This window comes from Athene noctua, chromosome 5 (assembly GCF_965140245.1).
Source record: "Athene noctua chromosome 5, bAthNoc1.hap1.1, whole genome shotgun sequence".
In the NCBI taxonomy this organism is placed as follows: Eukaryota; Metazoa; Chordata; class Aves; order Strigiformes; family Strigidae; genus Athene; species Athene noctua.
The window spans coordinates 32373182-32390057 of record NC_134041.1 but is presented as its reverse complement, the minus strand read 5'-3'; the positions used below and the strand labels follow the sequence as shown (position 1 = coordinate 32390057).

Here is a 16876-nt window from a genome sequence, read left to right as displayed (position 1 = left end):
TTACCATTTGAGACTAGTAGTAATACCAAGCAATGGCAACTACATTCCTTGAAGCATAAGAGATAATTACTGACTTGGAGAGGGTAAACTGGTCTATGATGCTTCTATAGGCAGTATTTCAGCTGCTTGTGGAGCTCCTAGACAGAGACAACTTGCTGCCAGCTAGCAGCAGAGGTAGAAGGTCTCAGGTCTGTTTGCACTGCTCCCTCTAACCATACTGTCTGTCTCAGTCTTTCCACCATAATCACAGTGAATTCCTCTCAAATTCAGAGTTCTTGCTTGGAGTCTGGAATGAATTTTCTGAGAACTTAGAAGTAAATCTTTTAAACTACAAAACACAAGGAGTGAAACTGCTGTTCTATAAAAAACTTAGCTTTCCACAGTGGAAAGCCTTGCCTCAAAAACCCTAGCAATGTAATAATGCGGACGCTTTAAACTTCATGTGTAGCTGCATGTGAACTGTATTTGCATAAACATGGTAGAAGGGCAAGGGAATTGTGAATATTTGATGTTATAAATACTTTCTGCAGTTATATAAGCTGAGGCCAGCTCATATATCTGGCTGAGGTCAGTGGATCCTGAAGGAGGGCCAGCCGTTCCATCAAAGGTACCTTAAGCAATGGTTGTCTTCCTGTCTGACTAACCGTCATGCGCTTGTTCCATTAATTGCTGTGACTCAGTGTTTGGGGAAGACTGGCCCTATGATACAGGTTCAGATGTGTGGTTTGCTCTTTAAAGATCCCATGTTTGCTGGAGCTCGAGTTCTCTACAACAACCCTGACCCAGGAACATGGTTGGTTTCTTGGGGGTCACTTGAACCAGAGTCCTTCAGCATTGTTGCAAATCATGGCTAGAATCAGGGCAATGTTCTGGAACTGGAAGCTTCCAAGGAACGCATGAGCAAAGACGAAGTTGGGTTCACCACTGTACTGATGACTGGGCACCTCTTGCTGCTTGAGCGGAGTTGAGGCTTGACCTGAGGGACGTTACCAGCTCTGCAGCTGGTAGGTCTGGTCTGGATGGAGAGGATGTTGTGAGGCCAGACCTGAAGCTTTCCAGCTGCCTGGTCTTGGTTGGGTGAGGAAGTCAAAAGAAGAGTCTGATTCACCTGCCTTGAGGTGCTGGAACTCCTTAATGTCACAGGGACATGACATTGAAGTTTTTAGCTTGGTTGTGTAAATGCTGACCTTGGGGGCCTCCTTGGGCTGGCTCTCAGGTGTGAGAGGGCAGAATTCACTTAAAGCCTGACCTAGCCCATCTCCCAGGGCAGGAGGAGGCAGAGGCAAGAAAGCAAGCGTGATCTGCAGAGGAGGGAGAGGGGAGACTAGTCTTGCTGGGATGTTACAAACACTTCCACATCTTGCCTTCACAGCCAGTATCCTGCAGAGGGGAAATACAACTTCCTGGTCCAAAGCTGGGAGCCCTCCCAGCTCATCAGGAAGCTGTGGGGACAGGGAATGGAGGGACAGGGATGTTCTGGAAGGAAGGCAGAGTTCTCATGCTGTTTCTAATCCTGCCATCTAATTAGCTGTAAAAAAACCCCTAAAAGCATTATCATCCTTGTGGAGTGTGTGGGAGGAATGGAATAGGGGAAGCCAGCAAAGAGGAGGGTGAGGGACAGGGTATCCCAGCCTTGGCATCCCTCCCTGTGACAGTTTTCTTCCTCCATGTACTGGAATCCCATTTATTTCTCCACATGGGAAGAGCGCTGGGTTTCTGCTGGAAGGAGGGCTGTTTGGTCGCAGGGCCTCCCGTGCCCCTGGTGCTCAGCCCTGTTCCTTGTGGTTAGTGCCGCAGGATGCATGCAGGGCTTTCACATCTCAGTTATTTGTTTATGAACATTATTTTCTTTCTGCATGCTCATTCCTCCTTTGACCTTTGGGCAGGCAGCCCCCTGCCTTGTTCAAGCTGGGGTTTGGCTGCAGAGATGCCTTTTCTTTCTGTTCTCTCTTCTCTCATGTCCTGTTTTGATTTAAATGTGAAGCAGCTTTTTTTTATGTGCCCACTGGGTTCTCTATCAATGGGATGCCCTTTGCTATCTATAGCATTTACCAGCCTGGTAATTGAGAGGGGGAAAGCTTGCAAAAACCTAATGATTGACAGGATACAACATGAAGGTCCCACAAAGATTTTTCAACCTCTGTACCTTTTGATGGTCCATCTTAAGTCAACAAAAGGGTCAAAAGCTGACTGATGGGATGCAAGGTCCTCTGCTCCTGGTGTTTTACAACTGGGGAGAAAGGGAATGCAGCTACTTTTTTGCCCAATCCTTTGCCTCAAGACAAGCTGCCCTGATCTACACTGTGGGGAAGAAGAACAACAAACATCAATTTTTAGCTAAGAAACGGTGCCACTTGACAGTCCACTGGTGTGTCTCAGCCTTTCCATGAGCCACACATGCAGGATGCTCCATAGAAGATGCCACTCTTATTTCTTCACACTCTTGCAACCCTGTGGGGCTCAAGAGAATTGCTAAGGGAATCTCTGTAGGCCCCTTTCCAGCCTCAACCCAGTGATGACCCAGCATGGCTCCACCAGAGGAGTCACTGACCTGCTGGTGTCTTGCCAGGGACACTGTGATCTGAAGAAAGCCCTCTCTTGGAAGGAATGCCCTGTACTTGAGGACATGAGGTAGTTCAGTAGTGCATGGAGCTGATCCAGGGGCAGATTTCAAGCAGTCTATGATGTGACTGGAGTCAGGATTACACTGTGGTCCTCTGCCAATTTTAACTTTGCTGGCAGGGGCAACAATCAGCAGCAGAGATGCAGTAGCAGAGGCTGCTATGAGGTAGCTGGCACTGTAAATCCTCCAGGGCCCTGCAAAGGAGGAAGCAAGATGTGACAGAGCCAGCTATTCCTCGTACTGCCATCCAAGCTGTCTGGGTTAAAAGCAGCTAGGTAAAAACAGCCTCCCATGCCATGGAGGTATTGCCTGGAGTCAGCCTGGGCACAAGCTAGGGTCATCCCCTTGTCTTGCTGATATTCCCCAGCCTTTGCTCCTCCACCATAAGGCAGCATGGAAAAATGGATGGAACAAGGAAACGAGACAAGGAAAGGGGAGGATAATGGCCAATGAAAAGCCTCGAAGCAGGGAGAAAAATGCAAAGTTTCCCAAGAGATTTTAATTTGGGCAAAATAAAGAAATGAAAGAAGGACAGAGAAGAGAGGGAAGTTTGTGCCCATGGACAGTTTCCTAGCAGATGTGGTACAGGGTGTACATCCCAGGTCAGGAGTTAGAGATGCTGGCAGTAAGCAAAAGAAAGGCTCTGCTCCACTTGGCTTTCCTCAGCATTATTGATCCTTGCTCTTCCCATGGCAGGTGGGTGGGCAGGGGAGGAAAAGCACATTGTCTTGCAGCCAAGGGCAGCTTAGGGCAGGATCAGCATGGGTCCTGTCCAGCTCCATGCTGTTGCTATCAGTATGAAGTGGCAGCTCTGGGCAGTTTCTGGGGGACTTAGTCTGTACCCATGCTTCAGCATCTTTGATAGTTGAACCTGCACCAAACTGGCTTGGAGATGAACTGCCCCTTTGTGCCCCCTTAAGTTGAGGGGCTGGGGTGCCCCAGTAAAGAGGAGTAGGACTGTGATGGGTGGGGGGTTCTCGCCTGGTTCACTTGGTACACTTTACCCACACATAAACCCCTCTAAAGGGGAGGAAGGGATCTTTAGAATCTGCATTTTAGAAAATCCTATTCTAAAATACACAGTGAATTTGCATCAGGTTTGTGGTAGAAGATTAGTGGATTGCAACAGCACCTCGTGAGAATTTTAGTTTACTCCTTAGGATCTGGCTTGGAGGTTGAAGCAATAAGTCATTTGTGTTTTCTCAGTAGGGGTCAGAGGCAGTGCACTGGAATCTTCATATGGACTTGTGCTGAAGGTGGCTTCAACTTGGCACAGACAAGTGTTTCACGACCTTGCTAGGCAGCTCGTTCTCACCTGCCATGGGAGCTGGCATGCTTTAGCTACCTGTCTAGGCTAGGCAAGGTCTTCCATCCTCTGTTTCAAAAGATTATCCCTGTAAACTTGCAGCATGTCTTGGTTTGGTGTCCTGGCTCCAAACCTCATTTGGAGTTGTAAGTGTGAACCAAAGCGGACACTGAATTATAAACATTCAAAAGATATAGGGAAATGGTAGCTGAAATGACTGAAGATGTTGGAGGGAGTGGTGTGATCAGAAGGGGAAGAAAAAAACACCCACCCCTTTCCACTCCAAGAGGGCAAAGGAGACCTGCCATCCTACAAGAGGGTGAATGTCCATCTTCAGGTCTCCATCTGGCACCTCGTGACCTGGAAGCACAATGAGAGGAATTTTACCTAGCACAGGTGAGTAACCGCAGCTGCCCTTTCTCTGGGTGATGTTCTTTGTATTTGCAATCCTAGGTGGAGTTGTCCTCAACCCTGCTTATTATGGTATGCACGGCCACACGAACACCATGATCCATGAAGTAGGACATGTACTGGGGCTGTACCACGTCTTTAAGGGAGTGAGCGAGCGGGAATCTTGTGATGATCCCTGCAGGGAGACAACCCCATCTATGGAGACAGGAGACCTCTGTGCTGACACTGCCCCCACCCCAAAGAGTAAACTCTGTCGGGATCCAGACCCTACCAATGACACCTGCGGCCAGACACATTTCATGGGAACGCCCTTCAACAACTACATGAGTTACACAGGTAATGAGTAATAGTCATTAGAAATTGTAAGGTGTCACCTTCCTTAGAAACTTGGGTTTCTCTCCCTTTGCCTCCACTCATAGTGCCTTTCTTCATTCCCTGAATGATGTGGTCCCTCATGGTGGGCAGGGATGCAGCAGGCTGCATTCTTTCTTATCCCCTTTCTTGCAGCCGGCTGTTTCCATCCCTCCTTCCCTGCCAGTCAGTGGAGAGGCACTACGGCCATTCTTGTCTGCATGGTGGTGTGAATCTCTTCCTCGGTGCTGAAGTAACTTAATGATAATAAATAATAATTATTATTACTACTATTACAATTTTGGACCTTCGCCTTGAGCCCTTTTGGCTTGGTTTCCAAAGGCGTGCTATGGAGGACTGCTGTTCCTCCTGGCAGCCCAGGAGGACCAAAGCAATTCTGTAGAGCAATTCTGTCCCCCCGTGCTGACAGCCTGCGAGTCCCAGGGGAATGGTGGTAGTGCCCGGGTGTTAGAGCTGGTATTGAGGCCGGTGCAGTCAGGGGCTGCTGAGGCCGGTGCAGGGATGTGGAGCTGCTGAGGCAGTGCCATCTTGTGGCTTTGGGGACGCACGACACCAGAGAGTTCCAGCAGGGCAGAGCTAACACGCAACTGTCCCCCAGGTCTGCCCAGAGGTCCCCAAAACAGTGTTTGGATATCAGGAAGGGTGAACACTCTCATGTTCTGCCAGCTGATCCCTGACGCCTCTCTTCCCCCAGACGATGACTGCACTAACACCTTCACCCCCAACCAAGTGGCCCGGATGCATTGCTACCTGGACCTGGTGTATCAGCGCTGGGGCCAGAGCAAGAAGCCCGTGCCCATCCCAATCCCTCCCATGGTCACAGGGCAGACACAGGACTCCCTCAGCATCTACTGGCTTCCTCCCATCAGCGGTGTCATTCACGAGAGGTAAGGGATCTGCTGTTGTGATGGTCTTGGGCTTGCACAGGAGCCTGCTAGAAGGGACAAGGGATCTTCTGTGGTGCAGACCCCCCCAGTCCCCTTCCCCCTTGCTTGTCTCCAGCAGAGCCCTCAGACACAAGAGCTGAGCTGCTGTGATGGCCCTGCTGGCACATGGGCTCTCCCGCAAGCTTTCTGCTCTCGGGGTGCTGGGAGGGGAAGCCAAAGTGCATTGGGAGGCAATGCCAATTCTTAAACCCCAGAGTGCAATCACGGAATGAAAAATGAGTTTCATTTAGCACTTATTGTATAAAATAGCTATTTACCAGAAGGAAATGCAGCCTTGTGGTTAAGGCAGGGAACTCGAACCACAAGAGCTGGGTTTCGTTCCCAGAGCTGTCACAGACTCATGGTGTAACTAACTGGGGGTAAGTCAAGAAAATTTTCAAGCCAGTGGCTGTCTTTATTCTCCGCAATACCGGGGAGACACCAAGATCTGGATACACCACCAGTGCCTCTATTCAGCAGCCCCTCTTACTAAAACATTTTTGATTCCACAAGGTTTTAGGATTGTGCTTTTATTATGGGACCATAAGCACAGGTTAAAGAGCTCTTAATTTGTTTTAAAGCTGCTTCACAAAGTTGTCTCTTGCAATTAAAAGAAATGTGCTGTTTGAGGGCAGCTGGGACACTCTTGGGTCAGTGTTTCCTGCCTTCTCAAAGGACTGGTGCGTGTCACGATGGGCCTTTCACCCAGGGATTAGAAGAGCATGTGCCTGTCACCCCACAGACAGAGCCTCTGAGTGCTGGGTGGCCTCGAGTCATCCAAACAAACTGATTTGATGGGGAATAGAGTGGATTTGGAGCAGAAAAACATGGGTCTAGAAGGCAGGTGCTGGATCTTTGGATCCATCCCCAGCTCTTGCTCATAACTGGCTCAAGAGCAGGTCCAGGGTGGGGGTCCTGCATCCCCTGATATGAACTGGTCAAGGAAAGGGGCTGAGGCTGACCCTTATCACAGAAAAGTACTGTTTTTCTTTGTTGGAGAGAACAGTGTGACCCCCTTCAATTGGCATTATTGTGACTGTTTTGTATTACAGTAGTGATGAAAGCAAAACCCTCACTCTGGGGTCTAGGAGAGATAGACCCAGGTGCACCCACCCAACTGCAGAGACATTGCCTCGAGAAGCATGAAGTCTGTTAGTTCTGATTTGTGAGTGGGGAACAGGCAATTCAATGGCTCATCCAAGACTACCCAGAAAGCCAGCAGAAGAGGAGGGAATAAACACATCTTGTCCCACAGACACTCTTATTCTCCTGTCTTTTACAAAGCTTATTCCAAGCAGGAGGATATGCCCAGGGCCTTCCTGAGAGATTAGCTTTGCTTTTCCAACTTCCCATCTGATCCTGCTTGGACAAACACGGATGGAAAATTAACCAGTCGTGGTTAGAAATACCAGTGCCTTTGTCTTCTGTCTGCAGGGAGCAGGAGACACTCTGTGACAACTGTGCGGAGGACGGCACCTTCCATCAGTATGTGCATGAGGCATCTTCCCCTCGGGTCTGTGATTCCTCTGGCTACTGGACCCCAGAAGAAGCAGAAGGTAAATGTATCCTCTCTTTCCCTGGCTGTAAATCCCCTGGACAAAGATGAGATCTTGTTGGGAAAAGAAAAATACGATTTTTTTCTTTTAGAGAGTGGGTTGTGTCTTCTCTGGGAAAATTCTTTAGTGCAGAAAGGACTTCTAGGTGCCCAGGACATACCTGGTAACTGCCAGCTGGCTTTGGACAAACAAAGAAACACCCTAATATTAACCCAAATCATTGCATAGAAAGGTGTTAGTGAGAGATACTGGTCAAAGGGAGGGACATTTCATTGAAAGAAACTATGCCTTAACAACATAGATCTTGAGACCTCATTCAAAACCTCAGGGACATTCACAGGCTTTGATGCAGCTTTGTCCAAAGTGAACAAGAGGAGCTCCTTACTCAGTCCTACTGAGTCTGTACCAGGTCCTGGGCACTCTGGGCTAGATGCAATTCCTCGCTGTCAAGGTGAACAGCAGAGTGTAACCACTTCTCTTGTGCTGAGACCCAGATGTTGATTTAGAGACCCACCTTGTTGGCATGGTGGTGACTTTCAGGGTCATGCAGCTGACATAGAAGCTGTTGAGCTTTTCATGCTGTCTCAGCTCCTCCAAGGGCAAAGCAAAGGAGGCAGGAGACCAGGTGAAATGATCCCATGAGCTCTATGAAGTGCACATGCTGCTGTTGAACCCTGTGGAGCCAGGGGATCTGTTATTCTGTACATCTGCACATTTGAACCACTGAGGTCAACTGAAAATGTGCTGGAGTGGTTGCAGAGAAAGTGCAGTCTGGACATTATTACACCTTTAGGATGTAGCCCATACTTTCAGAACAGGAGTGTCAGGATCTAGCTGAGGTTTTGCCTGAAATCTCCTTAATTTAAGTATCACTTGCTAGCATTGTAAGTTCAGGGGGAGGGTGGAAATCAACTTAAGTAATGAGATTTGTGCTTATTCAGTAACACCAAACAAATCAAAGCTTAGCTCATTTAGTCAGTGGTTCCTGTTTTCCCTACCTGTCTGATTAACTGGCAAATTAAAACTGTTTCTGGAATTATTGATGTTGTTTTCTCTGTGCATGACTTGCAATTATCACGAGGGCATGTTTGCTCTGGTGAAAGAGATGGGGTTTATGGTTTTTAGAAGACTAATATTAAATGGATGCAGGCTTTGAGTTGGTGCTGAGTCCTACAAAATGCTTACAGTGGTTGATGAAGTCAAGGGTATTTCTACTTCAAGATGAGGAATTCCAGCGATGCTTTCTGAGACTGAAAGCCCAACGTTACATTTCTCTTTCTGAGTGCAAATCCACCCCAGGGGATGTAGGCTGGGGACCTGAGGTCAGCCTGGGCACTGCCCTGGAGGTGCTGGTGGAAGAACAACCTTCCAGAGTTGCTTTCTTGACTTGCTTTGGACCTGGTCCCTTTCCACCTGTGACCTGTTCCAGCACATGGAAAGCTTCAGTCTCTGCTCTGCTTAGCCTATGTCCAAACACATGGACCCACAGGGACTCGGCATTCAGGTGCCCTTGACAAGCCTTCTGTGCCTGTGAGACTACAGAGCAAGCTTCATGTGGCCCAGCTGTGTTCAGGCTGTCTCTAGATCTTGGCACTGTGACCACCTGCAACATGGATACCATTGTCCATGTTTTAGAGGGCTGTGAGACACCAGATCTGCCAAGCCTGTACTTGTGTACATACTGAGGAGCTGGGAGGCCAGTGGTGCTTGTTGCTTTCTAGGATGTTAGAGCAGATGCCACCAGGTCTAGTACATGCCTGTAGTGGGTGCAAAATTGCATGGGTATGCAGCTATAGCACAGAGGTGTGTAAGCACCTACAGGATACTTCAGGAAAGATTGCCATTATGGGTCCCCTATGAGGTCAGCTGTCCCCTGGTCTTCATCAGCCTTCTCCTTGTCCTTTCTGTCCAGGGCCCCCAGATGTGGATCAGCCCTGTGAGCCCAGCCTGCAGGCCTGGAGTCCGGAGCTCCACCTGTACCACATGAACATGACGGTGCCATGTCCCCAGCCAGATGGCTGCATCCTGGAGCTGCGCTTCTTGCACCCCGTCTACCCTGATTCTCTCACCCTCTGGACGACGTACCTCTCCACGGGCTCTCCCAAGGCGCTGTCTGACATTGAAGTCCTGACAGAGCAGGGGGAGTCCATCCATCTAGGCCCCCTGGACACCTTCTGTGATGTCCCTTTTACCGTGAAGCTCAACATCCCTAGAAAGGTGTCCGGAGTAAAAATCTACACCTTTGATGAGAGGATGGAGATAGACACGGCCCTTCTGACCTCCATGCCCCACAGTACTGTCTGCTCCACCTGCAAGCTGATCCAGTACCGGGTCCTCCGTGACCCCCCATTTGCAAATGGATCCCCTGCTGCCCCAGCACAGGTTCACCGCCAGTTTGTTGACATGTGAGTGACGAGGCTGCTCTGTCACTGAGTGGGTAGCTGGGACAGTTTTGATGACCTTCTCAGGTCTTACTTTTGAATCCCTGGATGGTTTTCTTGTCTTTCTCCCCCCACTCCCCACCCACCCCGTCCAAGGCATTACCACATTCAATGACAACAGTGGATTCCCTATTCAGCATTGAGGAACCTTTTTGCAGACCCATCATGCTAGGACAACCCTTGCTCATGAGCCCAGGCTAACTAGAAGAAGATTATTAAACCTGGAAACGTTTTCCCCATCAACACAACCAGTAAAATGATTGTTCAAGTTAATGCCACTTATCCTCAGCTCAGACCCTAGGGCAATAAGCAGCAGGCCCTTCTGCATGACCTGGCAGAGACCCTCTTCCCACAGCCTCTGCCTCTGGCAGTTTAAACTATGAAGACATATGTCAAACTGTGATACTGTGTGGGTGCACACATGTGATTTCTGTAGTTGTGGTGAGAAAATCTGTTGCAGATGTATGGGCTGTTCTCTCCTGCTCTTTCTTCAAGTCCTCTCTGTTCCTGCAGGGAAGTCACACCTGGGCAGGTGTACCGCTACCAGGTGCAGGCAGTCTCTGGGACAACCTCAGGAGAAGCCTCCCCACCACTTATCCATGTCCATGGAGCACCCTACTGTGGGGATGGGAAGGTGACCACGTAAGTCAAGAAACTCAAGCTCTCAGCTGAGGTTCTTTAAGCTGTTGGCTCATCCTGCCCCAAAGAGCACTACTGGGTTGGTCCTCCACCCATGGGTACTTGACTGACGATGCTGCACTGAATCCCTAGAGCACACTGGACTATAGACCTTGTGTTTTGTAAAATGCCATGTGCATGGGGACGGTTTTTTTGAGAAGCAGGGTCTGGATGAGGTGTCCAACCTGAACATCCTCCGTGTTTGATTGCAATGCTTGGATTCTAGCCCAGCTCAGCAAACTGTCATAGAGTCTGACCCCAAAGGGTTCTGCCTTTGAGACCTGTCATACAACCTTTTGCACAGAGCACACAGTGGTGGCCCTGCAGGAGTAGGTTCCACAGCAGATGCAGTCCCACACGACATGGTGTCTTTAGAGAACTCTCTGGTCTCTGCTTAGAGACCCCATCTCTAAGGAATGCACCACCTCTACATTGAGAGACTCCAGTGGTTCACCTGATCTGTCTGGGGATAATTATGCCAAATTTCTATACTTTAGCTTTTTCAGACTTCAACTTCCAGGTTACTCAGAATCACTTTCCTTTGAAACCAGTTTTCTTAACACTGTGAGGAAAGGGAACAATTGAAGCAAGTGCAGGAGGGATTGTGTATCATGCAACACTCAGCAAAGCAAAGAAACATACAGCAGGATTAGCTGCTAAAGTGGTGTAATCTGGTATGATTTTAACCATGAATTCATACTAGCTGAAGACTTGGTTCAGAGAGAGCAAATGACCACATAAGTCTCCATTGTCGAAGTCAATAAAAAAGTGAGAGGAGAAGAAATAAGCAGATAGCAGCTGAGATTTTTGGCAGACTTTCCTTTTCCTGAGCTGTTGTAGGGAAGGCCATGTGAAAAGCTTTGTCTGTGAAAGTTTTTCCCTTTGTACCATGTGTGGAACAGTGAGCCAAAGGGAGGAAGATGGGACACAGTGGATCTTTTGTGTTAGATAAGGGTGGAGGTGGGTGAGCATCACAAGATGTATGTCTGAAGTTTTTTGCTCCTTGTGTTTTGGGTTAAGTAACTCTGTGCACAAAAGAATAGGTACAAATTGAGGCATTTCTTCCAGCTTTTCTGATCAGGTCAGTTTTCTGCAGTATGGGGACAGAATCTTTTCAAGGAAACTGCATGGGTTTTTATCCTCATGAGATGCCATGCATGCCAGCTGGGGACTGAGTCTTGTCTCGTCTTGGGCTAACTTTCTCTCTTTCCCTTCTCCTGCCTCTTCTCCGGCTCCCCCTGAAATACCAGACCCTTTTCAGAACTTCCTGCCCTCTCTAACGCTTGCTTTCTCCAGCAGCAAGTCTTCCTGATGCTTGGTTCTCTACTTCCTCCATTCTATATATCTTCATTTTCTCTCATAGTTCTTGCCTGAGGTCCTAAGGAAGTCTCAATACAGTCATGCCTTCTCCCATATACTGTGTTTTTCAACCTCTTTATGGTGTTTTCTCTCCTCTACCTTACTCCACATGTGGTTCTTCCTCTTCTCCCTGCTTCTGTGGAAATGGAACCAAGACATGGGGTCCTCACTCATGACTGGGCAGAAGCACAGGAGTGTTGAGTCGAGGGTTGTGGTAACACATCTGGCTGTTGTCTTCTTAGGAGCCTGGAGGAGGAATGCGATGATGGGGACTTGCTGGATGGAGATGGCTGTTCCAGGAAGTGTAAAAAGGAAAAAGGCTTCAACTGTGTCGGTGAGTCCAAATGGACTGACACATCCTTTTGAGGCAGGAATCAAAACTGTACATAACTTACACTGCTGCTCAGAGCAGGAGGTGATGCACTTGTTCACAAAAAAATGTGGATCTACAGCTGGAGTGATCCATGAAGCTTGTCAGGCCTTTGTGGTGGGAAATAGAAGGGCTAAATGTTCAGTATGCCTCCTGAGACAGGAGAAAATGTATGTGCCTGGAGCCTGGTTTGTAAATGGGTCATCCCTGGTCTTGCAGGGGAACCGAGCCTGTGCTATGTGCACGATGGCGATGGTGTGTGTGAGCCATTCGAGAAGACAAGCAGTGTCCTGGACTGTGGTCCGTACACACCCGATGGATATGTGGATCTGTGGGCAGTGAAAGCCTATGCTTCCCATCAGGAGGAGGCCTGCCCTGCTTCCTTGGTCACTGGAGAGCCTGTTGTGAAGGTGAGTGAAGTCATGGCAAAATAAAAAGACTTTTCTAGCAAAGCCCATGCAGTAAAGCTGGGGAAGTCACTGCTGCAAGAGTGTACTGAGGCAAAAAGAAAATTTTCACAGCAGCTCTGGAAGTGTCCATTGATTATTACACTGTATTTCTATGCAGGGAGCCAGCAGGAGACCTGGGCATTTCTCACAACCCTCTTTCAGTAGTCCCTAAGCCCAGGAACTGCAGTACTTGGAGGGGTATTTCATCAAGGCAGGGAGCAGCTCCCCTGACCATACAGTTTGCTAAACACCCCCATCCCACCAGCTAAATGCACAACTTTGAGCATGTGAGTAGTCCCACTGTTGGCTTAAAAATATCCCATAAACCTAATACCTTCTAAGGTCAGGGCTTGAAAGGATAAAATCATGCTATACATCAGCATCTGTGCTGTTCTCCAACTCTCTGATCTGAAGCCAAGGAAAAATCAATGGGAGAATTCCCATCTTACATATGGGCTTTGGAGCAGGGCCTGGAGGTCTAGAACAGGATTTTGCCTGATGGGTGTTAACGTGGTGTGTGTATGTTCTTTCCTAGCAAGCTGAAGAAGGGCAAGAAATATGTAGAGAGGTCATATCTGGCTCTTTTTACACGCATTTCTATTGACCTGGTACAAGGAAAAATCTTGAAACCTACAGCATGATTAAATTGCCCAGATGTACATGTCTAATGGATGCTTTGGGCTCAAGTGTCTGCTCCACTAGAATGACACACATATCTCCCAGATTTTGTCTGCCAGGCCTGTGGGGATGCCTGGGATACCACAGGGCATCGAATGGCACAGAAGACTGGTATTCAAGCAAATGAATCACACCTTTGAATCTCCTCAGCCTAGCCAAAATCAGGAGGCTGTGGTCTTACCTACCATCTCACAGCTTGGCTCATTATTTCTTACTCAGCCCCACAGACACCATGGGGTGCTTTAAAAGCATATTTGCAGCACCTCAAAATGGCAAAGGCCTCCTGTGCACATGTGTGGGTGGCAAGATGTTGCTCCTGCTTAGGAACCCACATCCCAATCGTGTTCATGCTAGGAATCAACGTGGGATCCTTCTCAATGTCTGTTGAATCTTCCTTGAGGTTTTGTAGGTGTTGTTTCAATCCAGAAAGAAGCAAGGAAAGTGAGAGAAAGAAATAAATCTCTGCTTTCAGGTATGTAAATCCCACCTTCACTATGTGCCAAAGGACCTTTCCCTGGCTGCTTGGTTCCCCTGCACTCCCAGCCAAGACAATGCTCAGGATCCAGATGAGGAGAAGATGCCCTTGGGTGATGAGGGAGTTTGGCTCAAGGTAAGTGAGGGTGTGTGGTCAGGCACAGAATGATCAGCTTGTCTTTGATAAAGACCCATCCTTTTCTGTCCTGTAGGAGCTAGAGCAGTCTTAAAAGCTGCTCAGATAGGACTTCATATCCTATTGAACTCTTTGTAAACCCCAAATGCCTGTGGCTAGGTCTTATGTAGTTGCCCCATTCCTGCTGTGAACAGCAAACCCATCCTGGGGCAGATTGCCAGGAGAAAGGCTGTGCCCGAAACCAGAAGCCCACAGAAATGTGTTGAGACTGAGAAAAAACTTGCTCCTGACTATTCCCTGCAGTCAAGCTGTGCTGTTACACCCACAAAGGGTGGTCACAAGCTGTGTTTGAAGTCCTGTTCCTCATGGCTGTGAAGAGCAACAGAGGGCAGCTGGATATACTCTGTCATCCTGAGGGGTCCTGAGCACTCCATGTTGCTGCTGAGCATCCTGAGCCCACAGCAATCATCTGTGGCATGCAGGTTCTCCTGCACCCTGGTGACACCAGACCGAAAAAAAGCACTTCTGTGCCCAAGTTGCTGGTCCTGCAGCCCAGTGGGCGCTCGGGGGTTGCCTCCATGGCCAGGGGATTTGGAAAGACACATGAAGGGTAAAACCTCTCTGTCCTGGAAGGCAGAGGAGCAGGACAGAGGAGAACTGAGGGTTAGGCCAATGTGATTTTTACAGCATTGATTTTCTGACCGCAGACACAGTTTAGAGGTTTTGTGGCTGTTGCCTGGTGTTACTGGAAAGCTGAGCTCTGGTGTGCTGCTTCCTCTGCAGTTTGAGGGGCACCTTGCTCTGCTTTCTCTAGAGACGACCTCTTCTGAAGATGCTCAAACAACTTAGTGAATTGTTAAACCTGAGTCAATAAACATGACTATTGTCTCTGAGGTCCTCTGTCTCTCCACAGAACTCACTTTAACTCTTTTTTTTTTCCTTTCTTCCTTGTCTGTGTGCTCACAACCTACTTTCCGATTTCAGTCTGTAGCCATGACAAATGTTCCTCCTTTCTTCCACTGCTAGTGAGAAAGCAGCAATCTTCCCCTCTGCCCTACCTAGATGAAAGCTTGCTTTGCACTTCTCACCAGGGGTTAAAGTGTGTTCCAGTTTTATTGGAGCTTGTGGTCAGTTCCCTTCCTCTATGGATGTTTATATTAAAGACTTTCATTACTAGTTCTCTGTGCTCTCTCTAGGAGTGTTATTATTTTCCGCCCATAAAATTATTTATGGACTAGTAATAAATATGCCCTTTTTCTTTTTTTCCTTTTTTTCCTTTTTTAATAGAGTTGCCTGATTGGTAACATATTGAGTTAGGAAAGACAGCTTCTTGTTAACAGTTTGCCTAGCACACCCGCCTGCCTGGACAGGAATGGTGCTGTTTGTGCACATGCGTACCCACGTGTGCGTGGTGTTTCATGGCCACTAATTCCCATGTTAGGCCATTTTAAGGTTGTTGCACCTGTGTCACCCAGGTTAGAGCCACACCACTAAACTCATTGGGTGGTAGGAATCGCTTCCTACAGCATTTCTAAAGAAGTGGCACCAATAAGCAAGGGAAAGGCTGGGTCACACTGTAAGTGGGCTGGGGGCAAGAGGCATGTGTATGTCTGTGCCACCTAATGAAGCATTTACCATGTGCCTTGGGTCTGTCTGCAGATGGGAATCGTTATGATTTGCAGATCTCCAGCCATGCTTTGTTCTCAGTTTCTAACACATCTGATGAGGAGAGAAATCAAAATCACTTGTAAGCAAGTCACGATGTGTAACATGCAGGAAATTAAACAGAAACGGGGAGAGGGAGGGAGAAAAATTAAGAAGATAGCCTGCTGTGGCCAAGCGCATAATACATATTAAAAAGAAAAAAAGAATTGGGATTTTAGTCAAGTCAGCTGCTGTTGATGTAACTTGGGGCCAATGTCCTTCACCTCCAAGTAGATGTGCTGTAGGAAGGGAAAGACTAAACTCTCCACCTTAAGCCGTGTAGTCCAGCAAAAGCCACATCTGACTTCTCCAACCATGTCTCCTCTCCCGAAGGAACCATGCTTGGAGGGGAGTGGGCAGCATGTGGCTGGGTTAAAATCAGCCAGCTCCCTGGGGCTTCCCATCTGCACCTCTGTCCTGGGGGGCTCCTTGGAGCAGGTGGTGAGCACTGCTGGCTCTTCTCTGTCTGTCTTTTCTTGTTGATTTCCTTTATTCTCTTTTTTCTTTCCTGTTTCTTTTCATTTCTTGCCCTACTTTTCTCACTTTTCTCAGTGAGGATAGACTGAATAAATATGTTTGAGCCTCCTGGTCCACTCCTTGCAACCAGGCCAGCCCTGCATGAGAGCAAGCCCTGGCTAAAGGAGCGTGTAGGCAGCAGCAGGGACTTGCTTGTGGGGTATTTGTGGCCAAGCACTTCCATGCAGGGTGGGAGCTCTAGGCTGAAGCCCAAGGCTTTCTCCTGCTCCCTTGCATGCAATACCTGGTGTGGCATGAATCACCCCAAGTCTGGGCTGCCATCACAAATTAGATGGTTGTCCCCTCTGCTCCCAGTTTGCTCCATGGGCTGTGCTTGGCCAGACGGGACTTGTCCTCCTTTGAAATACACTTTTGCCTTGATTTTTCTGGGCTACCTCTATGCTGGCATGCAATAAAAACACTCCATAGGGTGGATCTTGATGAAAACACATCTCTGCATTAGGTGGGGGGGTACCAGGGTAGAGGAGAAAAACATTTCTATCTTCTTATTTCCAAAGAACATCTGTCCTGCCATGACTGATGCCATGAGTTTCCCAGTTACCTCCTGTAGCCTTCAGGGCTGTAGACAAGTGGGGAGCTGTTGGCTCTCCTAGCAGGCAGGGCTTCTTCCCACAAATCTTTCCACGTGTTGACTGACAGACAGTTTGCAGTCACTCCAGGTACTGGGGCCATTCTTTGGTTTTGTTTTGTTTTGTTTTTTAATGGAAATATTTTGGCAGCAAGGCTGGTATCTGTGCACTCTGGATGCCTTGCTTCCCCAGCCAGCACTGTGCAGGGTGGGAGTCGGAGCCTCATGAAGGAAGGGCAAAAAAAGGAGTTATCCAGATCTCAATCGGGTGTTGCTCAATTTTAAGAG

The 16876-nt window shown here is 48.3% G+C and overlaps 1 protein-coding gene across 1 annotated transcript in view; it reads left to right on the top strand.

Annotated features, from left to right (window-relative positions):
* The window catches only part of PAPPA2 (pappalysin 2), a 95751-nt gene that overhangs the window by 33486 nt on the left and 45389 nt on the right, over positions 1–16876 (top strand). Inside the window, exons 4-11 of the mRNA XM_074908293.1 lie at positions 4383–4676; positions 5407–5599; positions 7073–7194; positions 9107–9599; positions 10149–10277; positions 11915–12006; positions 12262–12452; positions 13642–13779. Of these exons, the coding sequence (XP_074764394.1) occupies positions 4383–4676; positions 5407–5599; positions 7073–7194; positions 9107–9599; positions 10149–10277; positions 11915–12006; positions 12262–12452; positions 13642–13779 (1652 nt within the window). The remainder of the gene's footprint in view (positions 1–4382; positions 4677–5406; positions 5600–7072; positions 7195–9106; positions 9600–10148; positions 10278–11914; positions 12007–12261; positions 12453–13641; positions 13780–16876) is intronic.